Source organism: Salvelinus fontinalis, chromosome 26, assembly GCF_029448725.1.
Source record: "Salvelinus fontinalis isolate EN_2023a chromosome 26, ASM2944872v1, whole genome shotgun sequence".
Classification (NCBI taxonomy): domain Eukaryota; kingdom Metazoa; phylum Chordata; class Actinopteri; order Salmoniformes; family Salmonidae; genus Salvelinus; species Salvelinus fontinalis.
In genome coordinates, this window is record NC_074690.1 from 6,493,796 (window position 1) to 6,510,524 (window position 16,729).

Here is a 16,729-nt window from a genome sequence, read left to right on the forward strand (position 1 = left end):
GGACTGCCAGGAGACTGCCCTGTAGACCACACAGAGAGACAGTACAGTTATACAGCGTTACGACGTGCCAGGAGACTGCCCTGTAGACCACACAGAGAGACAGTACAGTTATACAGCGTTAGGACTGCCAGGAGACTGCCCTGTAGACCACACAGAGAGACAGTACAGTTATACAGCGTTACGACGTGCCAGGAGACTGCCCTGTAGACCACACAGAGAGACAGTACAGTTATACAGCGTTAGGACTGCCAGGAGACTGCCCTGTAGACCACACAGAGAGACAGTACAGTTATACAGCGTTAGGACTGCCAGGAGACTGCCCTGTAGACCACACAGAGAGACAGTACAGTTATACAGCGTTAGGACTGCCAGGAGACTGCCCTGTAGACCACACAGAGAGACAGTACAGTTATACAGCGTTAGGACTGCCAGGAGACTGCCCTGTAGACCACACAGAGAGACAGTACAGTTATACAGCGTTAGGACTGCCAGGAGACTGCCCTGTAGACCACACAGAGAGACAGTACAGTTATACAGCGTTAGGACTGCCAGGAGACTGCCCTGTAGACCACACAGAGAGACAGTACATTTATACAGCGTTAGGACTGCCAGGAGACTGCCCTGTAGACCACACAGAGAGACAGTACAGTTATACAGCGTTAGGACTGCCAGGAGACTGCCCTGTAGACCACACAGAGAGACAGTACAGTTATACAGCGTTAGGACTGCCAGGAGACTGCCCTGTAGACCACACAGAGAGACAGTCCAGTTATACAGCGTTAGGACTGCCAGGAGACTGCCCTGTAGACCACACAGAGAGACAGTACAGTTATACAGCGTTAGGACTGCCAGGAGACTGCCCTGTAGACCACACAGAGAGACAGTACAGTTATACAGCGTTAGGACTGCCAGGAGACTGCCCTGTAGACCACACAGAGAGACAGTACAGTTATACAGCGTTAGGACTGCCAGGAGACTGCCCTGTAGACCACACAGAGAGACAGTACAGTTATACAGCGTTAGGACTGCCAGGAGACTGCCCTGTAGACCACACAGAGAGACAGTACAGTTATACAGCGTTAGGACTGCCAGGAGACTGCCCTGTAGACCACACAGAGAGACAGTACAGTTATACAGCGTTAGGACTGCCAGGAGACTGCCCTGTAGACCACACAGAGAGACAGTACAGTTATACAGCGTTAGGACTGCCAGGAGACTGCCCTGTAGACCACACAGAGAGACAGTACAGTTATACAGCGTTAGGACTGCCAGGAGACTGCCCTGTAGACCACACAGAGAGACAGTACAGTTATACAGCGTTAGGACTGCCAGGAGACTGCCCTGTAGACCACACAGAGAGACAGTACAGTTATACAGCGTTAGGACTGCCAGGAGACTGCCCTGTAGACCACACAGAGAGACAGTACAGTTATACAGCGTTAGGACTGCCAGGAGACTGCCCTGTAGACCACACAGAGAGACAGTACAGTTATACAGCGTTAGGACTGCCAGGAGACTGCCCTGTAGACCACACAGAGAGACAGTACAGTTATACAGCATTAGGAGTATTGAAAACAGTGGAGGGTGCAGGAGTATTGAAAACAGGGGAGGGTGCTGGAGTATTAAATACAGTGGAGGGTGCTGGAGTATTGAACAGTGGAGGGTGCTGGAGTATTGAACAGGGGAGGGTGCTGGAGTATTGAACAGTGGAGGGTGCTAGAGTATTGAACAGTGGAGGGTGCTGGAGTATTGAACAGTGGAGGGTGCTGGAGTATTGAACAGTGGAGGGTGCTGGAGTATTGAACAGTGGAGGGTGCTGGAGTATTGAACAGTAGAGGGTGCTGGAGTATTGAACAGTGGAGGGTGCTGGAGTATTGAACAGTGGAGGGTGCTGGAGTATTGAACAGTAGAGGGTGCTGGAGTATTGAACAGGGGAGGGTGCTGGAGTATTGAACAGTGGAGGGTGCTAGAGTATTGAACAGTGGAGGGTGCTGGAGTATTGAACAGTGGAGGGTGCTGGAGTATTGAACAGTGGAGGGTGCTGGAGTATTGAACAGTGGAGGGTGCTGGAGTATTGAACAGTAGAGGGTGCTGGAGTATTGAACAGTGGAGGGTGCTGGAGTATTGAACAGTGGAGGGTGCTGGAGTATTGAACAGTAGAGGGTGCTGGAGTATTGAACAGTGGAGGGTGCTAGAGTATTGAACAGTGGAGGGTGCTGGAGTATTGAACAGTGGAGGGTGCTAGAGTATTGAACAGTGGAGGGTGCTGGAGTATTGAACAGTGGAGGGTGCTGGAGTATTGAACAGTGGAGGGTGCTGGAGTATTAAATACAGTGGAGGGTGCTGGAGTATTGAACAGTAGAGGGTGCTGGAGTATTGAACAGTGGAGGGTGCTAGAGTATTGAACAGTGGAGGGTGCTAGAGTATTGAACAGTAGAGGGTGCTGGAGTATTGAACAGTGGAGGGTGCTAGAGTATTGAACAGTAGAGGGTGCTAGAGTATTGAACAGTGGAGGGTGCTGGAGTATTGAACAGTGGAGGGTGCTGGAGTATTGAACAGTGGAGGGTGCTGGAGTATTAAATACAGTGGAGGGTGCTGGAGTATTGAACAGTAGAGGGTTGCTGGAGTATTGAACAGTGGAGGGTGCTGGAGTATTGAACAGTAGAGGGTGCTGGAGTATTAAATACAGTGGAGGGTGCTAGAGTATTGAACAGGGGAGGGTGCTGGAGTATTGAACAGTGGAGGGTGCTGGAGTATTGAACAGTAGAGGGTGCTGGAGTATTGAAGAGTGGAGGGTGCTGGAGTATTAAATACAGTGGAGGGTGCTGGAGTATTGAACAGTAGAGGGTGCTGGAGTATTGAACAGTGGAGGGTGCTGGAGTATTGAACAGTAGAGGGTGCTGGAGTATTGAACAGTGGAGGGTGCTGGAGTATTAAATACAGTGGAGGGTGCTGGAGTATTGAACAGTAGAGGGTGCTAGAGTATTGAACAGTGGAGGGTGCTGGAGTATTGAAAACAGGGGAGGGTGCTGGAGTATTGAACAGTGGAGGGTGCTGGAGTATTGAACAGTGGAGGGTGCTGGAGTATTGAACAGTAGAGGGTGCTAGAGTATTGAACAGTGGAGGGTGCTGGAGTATTGAACAGTAGAGGGTGCTAGAGTATTGAACAGTGGAGGGTGCTGGAGTATTGAAAACAGGGGAGGGTGCTGGAGTATTGAACAGTGGAGGGTGCTGGAGTATTGAACAGTGGAGGGTGCTGGAGTATTGAACAGTAGAGGGTGCTGGAGTATTGAACAGTGGAGGGTGCTGGAGTATTGAACAGTGGAGGGTGCTGGAGTATTGAACAGTGGAGGGTGCTGGAGTATTGAACAGTGGAGGGTGCTGGAGTATTGAACAGTGGAGGGTGCTGGAGTATTGAACAGTGGAGGGTGCTGGAGTATTGAACAGTGGAGGGTGCTGGAGTATTGAACAGTGGAGGGTGCTGGAGTATTGAACAGTGGAGGGTGCTGGAGTATTGAACAGTGGAGGGTGCTGGAGTATTGAACAGTGGAGGGTGCTGGAGTATTGAACAGTAGAGGGTGCTAGAGTATTGATCAGTAGAGGGTGCTGGAGTATTGAACAGTAGAGGGTGCTGGAGTATTGAACAGTGGAGGGTGCTAGAGTATTGAACAGTAGAGGGTGCTGGAGTATTGAACAGTGGAGGGTGCTGGAGTATTGAACAGTAGAGGGTGCTAGAGTATTGAACAGTAGAGGGTGCTAGAGTATTGAACAGTAGAGGGTGCTGGAGTTTTGAACAGTAGAGGGTGCTAGAGTATTGAACAGTAGAGGGTGCTGGAGTATTGAACAGTGGAGGGTGCTGGAGTATTAAATACAGTGGAGGGTGCTGGAGTATTGAACAGGGGAGGGTGCTGGAGTATTGAACAGTGGAGGGTGCTGGAGTATTGAACAGTGGAGGGTGCTGGAGTATTAAATACAGTGGAGGGTGCTGGAGTATTGAACAGTGGAGGGTGCTGGAGTATTGAACAGTAGAGGGTGCTAGAGTATTGAACAGTGGAGGGTGCTGGAGTATTGAACAGTAGAGGGTGCTGGAGTATTGAACAGTGGAGGGTGCTGGAGTATTGAACAGTAGAGGGTGCTGGAGTATTGAACAGTGGAGGGTGCTGGAGTATTGAACAGTGGAGGGTGCTGGAGTATTGAACAGTGGAGGGTGCTGGAGTATTGAACAGTGGAGGGTGCTAGAGTATTGAACAGTGGAGGGTGCTGGAATATTGAAAACAGGGGAGGGTGCTGGAGTATTGAACAGTGGAGGGTGCTGGAGTATTGAACAGTGGAGGGTGCTAGAGTATTGAACAGTGGAGGGTGCTAGAGTATTGAACAGTGGAGGGTGCTGGAGTATTGAACAGGGGAGGGTGCTGGAGTATTGAACAGTGGAGGGTGCTGGAGTATTGAACAGTAGAGGGTGCTAGAGTATTGAACAGTAGAGGGTGCTGGAGTATTGAACAGTAGAGGGTGCTGGAGTATTGAACAGTGGAGGGTGCTAGAGTATTGAACAGTAGAGGGTGCTGGAGTATTGAACAGTGGAGGGTGCTGGAGTATTAAATACAGTGGAGGGTGCTGGAGTATTGAACAGTAGAGGGTGCTGGAGTATTGAACAGTAGAGGGTGCTGGAGTATTGAACAGTAGAGGGTGCTGGAGTATTGAACAGTAGAGGGTGCTGGAGTATTGAACAGTGGAGGGTGCTGGAGTATTGAACAGTGGAGGGTGCTGGAGTATTGAACAGTAGAGGGTGCTAGAGTATTGAAAACAGGGGAGGGTGCTAGAGTATTGAACAGTGGAGGGTGCTAGAGTATTGAAAACAGGGGAGGGTGCTAGAGTATTGAAAACAGGGGAGGGTGCTGGAATATTGAAAACAGGGGAGGGTGCTGGAATATTGAAAACAGGGTGGCCATCATTTTAACCCCATCTTAATGAGATATTTTTAATGTTTATATAATTTGTTTTGAGAATACAATATAGCTATTTGAATGATTTATTTTATACAGGGGTTTTTGCTTATCTTTATCAGGGTTAGGGCCAGGGATCGGGTTTATCAGGGGTGCCAATAATTATGGATCTGACTGTACCTGTGACATCACCAGGTTGTTGACAGCGTGTATGATGGCGCTGCCCAGAGAGGAGGCGGAGTCCATGTAGCTCATCCCTGCCAGCGAATCAGCGATCACCGTCAGATTGTGCGTGAGCGAAAACTCCACCCTCTGTTCTGACTGGCCGCCGTACTGCAGCAGGGCCACGCGGGCGTTCCTGTCGTCTGATTGGCCGTTGGCCAGGGTGAGGCGGCGCGCCACATTCTCGATGAACTCCTTGGCGCGGCGGTGGTTCTCCACTCCCATCCTCTCTGACCCGTCCAGCATGAACACAAGGTCCACAGGGCGCTGGATACAGCTGGCCACCGCTGGTTCTGAAACACACACACACACGTTGAAGGGACACACACACGTTGAATTTAAGAACACACCCGAAGTCGTAAAATGTCTAGCTAGTAATTTGTTATACTAAAAAGCTAGCAAGAGGTTGCATAGCAACAGCATCAAGTTTCGGTAGATAGGTGAAGAGCTATTACGCTCAACTGAAAGGATACCGCTCGTTTACAGTAAAATGAACTAATAGTATATAGTATGTAGTATACAGGGATTCAGGAAGTGTTTTAAGAGTTTCAAGTGACAGAAACGGCTCAACATCACAGCCATTATGCAAAATGTTGCATTGATGTGTCTAAAACTGCAGTTCCCAGCCAACTTAACAGGATTTTTTTAAAACCAAGATCCAGAATAGTAGCTATTCACTAACCTTAGGGACAAGCTTAGAGATATGATTAGTGGCTTAATTTACAACATGAAAGCTTATCTACTCTGGCAGTTGTAATAGCTAACAATGTTAGCTTCCTCTCAGAGCTATGTACGCTAATGCAAAGTCCATAAAGCTAATTAATTTGAAATATTCAGAGCGATAGGCCACTGTCAGGCACGCCCCCCCCCCTCCCCCCAAGGAGCAGGAGAACAGTGGGCGATGAAACATGACATGTCGAATCAACATTCCCAACGGTCACTTTCCAATATGGCCGCCGGTATACCGAATTTGGTTAACGGTACACCCAATATGGCCGCCGGTACACCCACCAAGCACGTTACTTAATCGTTCTTCCTTTCTAATCTGTGAAATCCCGTTCTACCTTTATAGTTAGTTAATTCTTTAAATCTCTGGTTTTATTATCATTGTTCAGCCTCAGGGTGATGGGATGTCATGTTAATGTTAACGTTTAAATGTTTTCCACGTCAAAGCGCATTTGTTTATTTATTGCCAATCGAGGAAGTACAGAGAACGAGTTAATGTTAGTTAAGGTTAGTTAATGATAGTTACGGTTAGTTACGGTTAGTTAAGGTTAGTTAAGGTTAGTTAATGTTAGTTAAGGTTAGTTAATGATAGTTAAGGTTAGTTAAGGTTAGTTAATGTTAGTTTAGGTTAGTTAATGATAGTTAAGGTTAGTTAAGGTTAGTTAATGTTAGTTAAGGTTAGTTAAGGTTAGTTAAGGTTAGTTAAGGTTCGTTAAGGTTAGTTAAGGTTCGTTAAGGTTAGTTAAGGTTAGTTAATGGTAGTTAAGGTTAGTTAAGGAACAAGTCAAAATCAGAATGAAAATCTTTAAATCTCAATACTCAGAATGATCTTACCAGTTTTACAGGGAAGGTCAGGACACACAATCACAGGGTCTAAGAGAGAAGTTATTGATCATTTATCTCTGTTATACAAGTACTATGTGTACAAGAGAATGTGTGTGTTTACTGTATGTTGTATGTAGGCCCCGTGTGGCTCAGTTGGTAGAGCATGGTGCTTGCAAGGCCAGGGTTGTGGGTTCGATTCCCACGGGGGACCAGTACAAAAAAAGTATGAATGTATGTACTTGTAAGTCGCTCTGGATAAGAGAGTCTGCTAAATGACTTAAATGTAAATGTAATGTAAGTGTGTGTGTGTGTGTGTGTGTGTGTGTGTGTGTGTGTGTGTGTGTGTGTGTGTGTGTGTGTGTGTGTGTGTGTGTGTGTGTGTGTGTGTGTGTGTGTGTGTGTGTGTGTGTGTGTGTGTGTGTGTGTGTGTGTACCTGGGCAGAGCACGGTCTCTATCTTGTCGATGAACTCCTCTGCCACCAGGTCGGCGAAGCGTCTCATCCCCAGCACCCTACCGTCTCTCTGACAGGCTATACTCTTCAGGCTCTCATTCTCCTCTATCTGGTCAAACATGTCCCCAATACCTATAGCGCTCACATCCACACTGGGGTCGCTGCTCACACACACACACACACACACACACAAATCATCAGATAGGTGGCACACACAGCTGATAAAACATGTGACCCCCCTCGACACACACACACACACACACACACACACACACACACACCCCCCCCCCCCCCCCCGCCCCCCCCCCCCGCAACACACGCACAGCTCCGTCCCCCCGGGTCTGGTACCTGCAGAGGTATGTGAGCAGTGAGTCGTCGTCCCTGGGGTCAAACCGTCCGTCTGTGATGACCACCACGGTGACGTTGGCTTTAGCTCGGCGGCTGTCCTTGATCAGGTGGTCGTAGGCGTACTTCAGCGCTGACGGGGTCCACGTCCCACCGGCTATCCACTCCAGACGCTTCACTGCATCCTGAAGACAGACGGACAGGCAGAGGGTGGGAAGGTGTTAGCCCACTGAGCTCGGGGAGTTAATGCAAGTCTTCAGTTCTCATCCTGCAAAGGGTCCGGCCGAAGGAGGGCGGGGGTGTGTGTGTGTTTATGTCTCAGTCTGGGTTCGAAGGTCAAACTCAGGCGATCTGAACACCACAAGACTGTGTCGCCCGCTGAGCTAAAGCCTAGGCATTAACTTGGGGAGCTAATACAAGTCTTCAGGTGTCAGGTAATGTTAGATGTGTGTGTCGCTCCACTTCAAGACAGACCGGGAGTCACATATTATTGTTATATAGTTTATTATTATTATATTACTTTGAGGTAGAGGTCACATATTATTGGTATATAGTTTATTATTGTTATTATTGTTATATTACCTTGAAGTAGGACGATTAAATCCTATATGCTAATCGTCCTCCTAAAAGATAGGCTATATCCTATCCTAGTAGCCTGTTTGCTAGTAGCCTGTTTGCTAGTAGCCTGTTTTAGCCTGTTTGCTAGTAGCCTGTTTGCTAGTAGCCTGTTTGCTAGTAGCCTGTTTGCTAGTAGCCTGTTTGCTAGTAGCCTGTTTGCTAGTAACCTGTTTGCTAGTAGCCTGTTTGCTAGTAGCCTGTTTGCTAGTAGCCTGTTTGCTAGTAGCCTGTTTGCTAGTAGCCTGTTTGCTAGTAGCCTGTTTGCTAGTAGCCTGTTTGCTAGTAGCCTGTTTGCTAGTAGCCTGTTTGCTAGTAGCCTGTTTGCTAGCAGCCTGTTTGCTAGTAGCCTGTTTGCTAGCAGCCTGTTTGCTAGTAGCCTGTTTGCTAGTAGCCTGTTTGCTAGTAGCCTGTTTGCTAGTAACCTGTTTGCTAGTAGCCTGTTTGCTTGTAACCTGTTTGCTAGTAGCCTGTTTGCTAGTAGCCTGTTTGCTAGTAGCCTGTTTGCTAGTAGCCTGTTTGCTAGTAGCCTGTCCACGCGTTTTCCTTATCAATGATGATCTCATTTTTTTGATCGCACTTCGACTCACGTTGGTTGAGCACCCTGCACTTCTTTTCTATTTAACCTTTATTTAACTTTACATTATCAATATGTATTTACAGACACAGTAGTAAACTATAGTCTAATAGTCTAAATTAATTTCCTTGGAAAGATAACTGTCAGTGATTCTCTGCCCATTCATAGGCAGCCTACTCTATTTCAATGAGAGGAGACATATACAAGGCCCAACTAGGAGAGGAGACATATACTAGGCCCAACTAGGAGAGGAGACATATACTAGGCCCAACTAGGAGAGGAGACATATACTAGGCCCAACTAGGAGAGGAGAGGTAGACTAGGCCCAACTAGGAGAGGAGAGGTAGACTAGGCCCAACTAGGAGAGGAGAGGTAGACTAGGCCCAACTAGGAGAGGAGACATATACTAGGCCCAACTAGGAGAGGAGAGGTAGACTAGGCCCAACTAGGAGAGGAGAGGTAGACTACTTAAATTGAAGCAGCGAATGCTGAGTGCGATTAATGTGACAAAGGTTGTACTTTTAATACAGAAGGTAGGCCCAGGCTAACGCATACAAACCAGAAAGATGTCCGTTTCCAAATGATCTGCCGGACAACAAAATATATTTTCATCCCAAAGTCATCTGTCTGACCCGCTCGTCCGCCCGCAGCATGAAAAATGCAGAACGTCCTGTCGGACCCACCAGGGAATACAGCCCTCTACCTTGAAGCCCCGATCCACATACCTTGAAGGCAGACAGGGAGTCAATCTTGGAGTCATTGAGCCTGATGGCCTGGAAGGTTCCACTGTGACTGTACTGTACCACCCCCACTCTGGTACCTGCAGGGTCGGAGTCACCAGGGAGGAAAAAAACGTAACATTCTACACAATCGGTACTACCAGGAGAAGTTACCTGGGTGTAAAAAAAATAGTTTTGAGTGATCAGGATCTGAATTCACACCGCACAAATAAGCCTATAGTCGTAGTCGTAGTGTGTGTGTGTGTGTGTGTGTGTGTGTGTGTGTGTGTGTGTGTGTGTGTGTGTGTGTGTGTGTGTGTGTGTGTGTGTGTGTGTGTGTGTGTGTGTGTGTGTGTGTGTGTGTGTGTGTGTGTGTGTGTGTACCTGTCTCTGAGTTGGGGTCCTTGGCCATAGACCCCAGTCTGTTGATGGTGTTGATGACAAAGTTCTTCTCCAGAGTGAAGTTGGCGAGACCAACGGACTCTGAGCTGTCAATCACAAACACGATGTCCAGCGCCCCGCACCGCTTCTCACAGTCTGCACGGACAACACGACAGGGTTACAGGGGTTAATGGTGCTCAGCGACTAACACTTATTCTTTGTTCGCCTCATGTTCACCTCCAAAACAAAGGTCATGTGGTTTGGTCAGAAGAATGCCCCTCTCCCCACAGGTGTGATTACTACCTCTGTGGGTATAGAGCTTGAGGTAGTCACCTCATACAAGTACTTGGGAGTATGGCTAGACGGTACACTGTCCTTCTCTCAGCACATATCAAAGCTGCAGACTAAAGTTAAATCTAGACTTGGTTTCCTCTATCGTAATCGCTCCTCTTTCACCCCAGCTGCCAAACTAACCCTGATTCAGATGACCATCCTACCCATGCTAGATTACAGAGACATAATTTATAGATCGGCAGGTAAGGGTACTCTCGAGCGGCTAGATGTTCTTTACCATTCGGCCATCAGATTTGCCACCAATGCTCCTTATAGGACAAATCACTGCACTCTACTCCTCTGTAAACTGGTCATCTCTGTATTCCCATCGCAAGACCTACTGGTTGATGCTTATTTATAAAACCCTCTTAGGCCTCACTCCCCCCTATCTGAGATATCTACTGCAGCCCTCATCCTCCACATACAACACCCGTTCTGCCAGTCACATTCTGTTAAAGGTCCCCAAAGCACACACATCCCTGGGTCGCTCCTCTTTTCAGTTCGCTGCAGCTAGCGACTGGAACGAGCTGCAACAAACACTCAAACTGGACAGTTTAATCTCCAACTCTTCATTCAGACTCAATCATGGACACTCTTACTGACAGTTGTGGCTGCTTTGCGTGATGTATTGTTGTCTCTACCTTCTTGACCTTTGTGTATCATGTTGTGCTGTGTGTTGTGGGATCGTGAGGTCAGTAAGATCGTGAGGTCGGTGGGATCGTAAGGTCAGTAGGATCGTAAGGTCAGTAGGATCGTGAGGTCGGTGGGATCGTGAGATCAGTAGGATCGTGAGGTCAGTGGGATCGTGAGGTCAGTAGGATCGTGAGGTCAGTAGGATCGTGAGGTCAGTAGGATCGTGAGGTCGGTGGGATCGTGAGGTCAGTAGGATCGTGAGGTCAGTAGGATCGTGAGGTCGGTGGGATCGTGAGGTCGGTGGGATCGTGAGGTCGTGAGGTCAGTGGGATCGTGAGGTCAGTAGGATCGTGGGATCGTGAGGTCGTGAGGTCAGTGGGATCGTAAGGTCGGTGGGATCGTGAGGTCGGTGGGATCGTGAGGTCTTGGATGTTTCTTCTTTAATCTTGGAGCCTGATACAGAACTACCACTGAACAAAAATATAAACGCAACATGTGAAGTGTTGGTCCCATGTGTAATGAGCTGAAATAAAAGATCTCAGAAATGTTCCGTACGCACAAAAAACTTATTTCTCTCAAATGTGCATACATTGGTTTACATCCCTGTTAGTGAGCATTTCTCCTTTGCCAAGATAATCCATCCACCTGACAGGTGTGGCATATCAAGAAGCTGATTAAACAGCATGACCATTACACAGGTGCACCTTGTGCTGGGGACAATAAAAGGCCACTCTAAAATGTGTAGTGTTGTCACACAACACAATGCCACAGATGTCTCAAGTTTTGAGGGAGCGTGTAATTGGCATGCTGACTGCAGGAATGTCCACCAGCACTTCTGCCAGAGAATTGAGTGTTCATTTCTGCCTCCAACGTCGCTTTAGAGAATTTGGCAGTACGTCCAGCCAGCCTCACAACTGCAGACCACGTGTATGGTGAACAGAGTGCCCCATGGTGGTGGTTGGGTTATGGTATGGGCACAGGTATAAGCTACGGACAACGAACACAATTGCATTTTATCAATGGCAATTTGAATGCACAGAGATACCGTGATGAGATCCTGAGGCCCATTGTCGTGCCATTCAGCCGCCGCCATCACCTCATGTTTCAGCATGATATTGCACAGCCTCGTGTCGCAAGGATCTGTACACAATTCCTGGATGCTGCAAATGTCCCAGTTCTTCCATGGCCTGCATACTCACCAGACATGTCACCCCATTGAGCATGTTTGGGATGCTCTGGATCGACATGTACGACAGCGTGTTCCAGTTCACACCAAAAATCCAGCTACTTCACACAGCCATTGAAGAGGAGTGGAACATTCCACAGGCCCCGATCAGCAGCCTGATCAACTCTATGTGAAGGAGATGTGTCACGCTGCATGAGGCAAATGGTGGTCACACCAGATACTGACTGGTTCTGATCCAAGCCCCTACCTTTTTTATGTATCTGTGACCAACAGATGCATATCTGCATTCCTAGTAATGGGAAATCCATAGATTAGGACCTAATTAATTAATTTCCATTGACTGATTTCCTGATATGAACTGTGTTGGATCTTGCGTTTATATTTTTGTTCAGTATAACTTTCATCTCATCATTCCACCCTGTTAATTCAGGTCATGTGCAAAAGTATACTATGACATTACGATGTTTAACTACATACCATACAGTATATATTGAGATACAATGTTTAACTACAGTACATACAGCATTGGCCTCATGGTGAAATTCCTGAGCGGTTTTCTTTCTCTCTGGCAACTAAGTTAGGAAGGACGCCTGTAACTTTGTATTGACTGGGTGTATTGATACACCATCCAAAGCATAATTAATTACTTCACCATGCTCCTAGGGATATTCAGCAGTTTTCTTTTTTACACATCTACCAATCGGTGCCCTTCTTTGCAAAGGCATTGAAAAATCTCCATGGTCTTTTGTGGTTGAATCTGTCCTTGATTGAGAGACCTTACAGATAATTGTATGTGTGGGGTACAACAATGGGGTAGCTATTCAAAAATCATGTTAACCACAATTATTGAGTCCATGCAACTTATCAAAATGTTTACTCCTGAACTTATTTAGGCGGTTGAATACTTATGGACTCAAGATATTTCAGCTTTTAATGTTTTTTTTTCTTTTTCTACAAACATACAAACATTCCACTTTTGACATTATGGATTATTGTGTGTAGATCAAGGACTCAAAATATCAATTTAATCCATTTTAAATTCAGGCTGTAACACAACAAAATGTGGAACAAGTCAAAGGGGTGTGAATTCTTTCTGAAAGCGCTGTAGTCCACGAGTTTGGTGATGTTTGAAGGTAATTGAAGGGAGTTTTAAACCCGAGTGATAAACTGGTTGGTATTTCCCCCATTATAAGTAATGGAGTAATGGTAATGGAGGTATAAGTAATGGAGGTTGCTAATGGCAACGTGAACAAGATGGCACCCAAACTTTTTATACTTTTTTCAACAATATTTTTTAGCTCCTATTGGATTTATTTTCTATGAACGAAGTCTCAGTTAACTTCAGGTAATATATGCACTTATGCAATGTGAAGATAGAATGTGTTAAACATGTTAAACAGTTTGCTAGCTTTATGCTAATAGAACATTTGTTTTGCTAGCTTTTGTTGTTATACACTAACTTCTATACGGATTGAATAGGCTCAGGTTATATGCACTAGTTATTTGACTGTTACTGAGAGGTAATTAGCGGATTCTGCAGATATATGGAGATAGCTTTTTGAACTTGAGGCCTTTATTTTTTGGAATGTGAAAAATACTAAATACTACAATGCACTTGTAATGACAAAACATGAAAAAAGTAAAACTACTGTATAATTTAATGCATCTTGGAGTCTAATACTGAACACTACTAACTTTTGTCCGTCTCGTCATTCCACCCTGTTAATTCAGGGCCATTATCTGCTGACCAGGTCTCAGTCGGAGGCATGTAACACGTGGATTTCAGGCTGTGTGTGTGTGTGTGTGTGTGTGTGTGTGTGTGTGTGTGTGTGTGTGTGTGTGTGTGTGTGTGTGTGTGTGTGTGTGTGTGTGTGTGTGTGTGTGTGTGTGTCTGAATAACTCACCACAGCAGCCACAGGTCTCTCTGATGTAGTTCATGACATCACATTCCTACAATGAAAACATCACATTTCATCACATGACCTTTCTCTGAGAGGGATGACAAAAGAGTGATAAGAGGGATAGAGGGGATGGAGGGATGGAGGGATGGAGGGATAGAGGGATGGAGGGGTAGAGGGGTAGAGGGGTAGAGGGATGGAGGGGTAGAGGGATGGAGGGGTAGAGGGGTAGAGGGATGGAGGGTTGGAGGGATAGAGGGATGGAGGGGTAGAGGGGTAGAGGGATGGAGGGATGGAGGGATAGAGGGGTAGAGGGATGGAGGGGTAGAGGGATGGAGGGGTAGAGGGATGGAGGGATGGAGGGTTGGAGGGATAGAGGGATGGAGGGGTAGAGGGGTAGAGGGATGGAGGGGTAGAGGGATGGAGGGATGGAGGGGTAGAGGGGTGGAGGGGTAGAGGGATGGAGGGGTGGAGGGATGGAGGGATGGAGGGGTAGAGGGATGGAGGGGTAGAGGGATGGAGGGGTAGAGGGATGGAGGGATGGAGGGTTGGAGGGATGGAGGGTTGGAGGGATGGAGAGTTGGAGGGGTAGAGGGATGGAGGGGTAGAGGGATGGAGGGATGGAGGGATGGAGGGCTGGGGGATGGAGGGATGGAGGGATGGAGGGATGGAGGGATGGAGGGTTGGAGGGATGGAGGGATGGAGGGTTGGAGGGATGGAGGGATGGAGGGATGGAGGGATGGAGGGATGGAGGGATAGAGGGTTGGAGGGGTAGAGGGATGGAGGGATGGAGGGATGGAGGGATGGAGGGGTAGAGGGATGGAGGGGTAGAGGGATGGAGGGATGGAGGGATGGAGGGGTAGAGGGATGGAGGGGTAGAGGGATGGAGGGTTGGAGGGTTGGAGGGGTAGAGGGATGGAGGGGTAGAGGGATGGAGGGATGGAGGGATGGAGGGATGGAGGGTTGGAGGGATAGAGGGTTGGAGGGGTAGAGGGATGGAGGGATGGAGGGATGGAGGGGTAGAGGGATGGAGGGGTAGAGGGATGGAGGGATGGAGGGGTAGAGGGATGGAGGGGTAGAGGGATGGAGGGTTGGAGGGGTAGAGGGATGGAGGGATGGAGGGATGGAGGGATGAAGAGATGGAGGGGTAGAGAGATGGAGGGTTGGAGGGTTGGAGGGTTGGAGGGGTAGAGGGATGGAGGGGTAGAGGGATGGAGGGGTAGAGGGATGGAGGGATGGAGGGATGAAGAGATGGAGGGGTAGAGGGATGGAGGGATGGAGGGGTATAGGGATGATAAAAGAGGGATAGAGGGATGAAGAGATGGAGGGGTATAGGGATGATAAAAGAGGGATAGAGGGATGAAGAGATGGAGGGGTATAGGGATGATAAAAGAGGGATAGAGGGATGAAGAGATGGAGGGGTATAGGGATGCAGGGATAGAGGGGATGGAGGGATAGAGGGATGAAGAGATGGAGGGGTAGAGGGATGGAGGGATAGAGGGGATGGAGGGATGGAGGGATGCAGGGATGGAGAGATAGAGGGATGATAAAAGAGGGATAGAGGTTCTTACTGTGAGACCGGGGTCTCCCTCAGGACCTGGATCTCCCTGTAGAGAGAAAGAGATACTTTCATACACAGATTACAACACACACTCACACACCGTGCGGAAGCACTGTCTGTGTGTGTATGTGTGGGTGCTTGTGTACGTACGTCTCGTCCACCCACTCCTCTTGGTCCTCTGAATCCAGGTTCTCCCTGAGGCCCTGGTTCACCCCCCTCTCCAGGGGTCCCCGCTCCCCCTGGCCCTCCCTTGGGGCCACAGTCTCCTCTGCTTCCTCTGGATCCTAGACCGCCCTTCTCGCCACGTTCACCCTGAATACACACAGGGTCAGACAGTGTGTTAGAGAGAGTGTTAGGCTGTTAGGGAGTGTGTGTGTGTGTCAGGGAACCATCCTACTCAGTGAATTTCAGATTATTTTTTTTAAAGTTATGAAATATTAAATTGATCCTTTTTAGAATAAACTATACTGAATATATTCAAATATATTCACCAAATACATAAGTGGGCGAGATGAGCAGTCTCTGTTTGACCTTGGTGAATTCTTAGATGTCCTTCATTGGGGAAACAAACTTCGTGTAAACAGACCCAGAGCCACTGGGTGTGATGAGCTGTTCTGGACTGAAGTCAAGTCTCTGAACACCTCAACCCCTGTTCTGGACTGAAGTTTCTGAACACCTCAACCCCTGTTCTGGACTGAAGACAAGTCTCTGAACACCTCCACCCCTGTTCTGGACTGAAGCCTCTGAACACCTCAACTCATGACTCATACCCTCATTCAATCACTGCTGTGAACCCTTCCCAACACTGTAAGTAGCCCTCTCATTCCCCCTCCAGCTTTGTCATCTCCATGACAACCCTGTCTCAGTCCCCTTCCTGCTTTGTCATCTCCGTGACAACCCTGTTTCAGTCCCCTTCCTGCTTTGTCATCACCGTGACAACCCTGTCTCAGTCCTCGCCTCTACTGTGGTTCTCCCATCCTTGTAAATTGTTCAAGTCACCAGCCTCTGGTGTGTGTGCTGGTGTGTGTGTGTGTGTGTACCGTTGGTCCTCTTGGTCCTGGGTAACTGAAGCCAGCTCTTCCCACGTCGCCCTACAGCAGCACAGAAATCAATCGATCAGCACAGAAATCAATCGATCAGCACAGAAATCAATCGATCAGCACAGAAATCAATCGATCACAACACAGTCAAAACAGTCACATCAGGGTTCCCAAACTCGGTCCTGGGTCCTCCTGGGTGCACATTTCGTTTTTTTGCCCATAACGCTCTACATCTGATTCAAATGATCAAAGCTTGATGATTAGTTGTGTGTT

At 47.8% G+C, this 16,729-nt stretch overlaps 1 protein-coding gene across 3 annotated transcripts in view; it reads right to left on the reverse strand.

Moving 5' to 3' along the window:
• Nucleotides 1-16,729, reverse strand: part of LOC129823587 (collagen alpha-2(VI) chain-like) — a 47,110-nt gene that overhangs the window by 1,289 nt on the left and 29,092 nt on the right. For 2 of the 3 annotated variants that reach the window (XM_055882436.1, XM_055882438.1), the window contains 10 exons: nucleotides 16,457-16,507; nucleotides 15,567-15,728; nucleotides 15,427-15,462; nucleotides 13,862-13,907; nucleotides 9,809-9,961; nucleotides 9,431-9,525; nucleotides 7,517-7,698; nucleotides 7,151-7,329; nucleotides 6,726-6,764; nucleotides 5,124-5,458 (listed from right to left, as the gene is read on the reverse strand). In XM_055882436.1, coding sequence (XP_055738411.1) covers nucleotides 5,124-5,458; nucleotides 6,726-6,764; nucleotides 7,151-7,329; nucleotides 7,517-7,698; nucleotides 9,431-9,525; nucleotides 9,809-9,961; nucleotides 13,862-13,907; nucleotides 15,427-15,462; nucleotides 15,567-15,728; nucleotides 16,457-16,507 — 1,278 coding nt within the window. The remainder of the gene's footprint in view (nucleotides 1-5,123; nucleotides 5,459-6,725; nucleotides 6,765-7,150; nucleotides 7,330-7,516; nucleotides 7,699-9,430; nucleotides 9,526-9,808; nucleotides 9,962-13,861; nucleotides 13,908-15,426; nucleotides 15,463-15,566; nucleotides 15,729-16,456; nucleotides 16,508-16,729) is intronic. The other variant, XM_055882437.1, reaches the window with a different exon arrangement.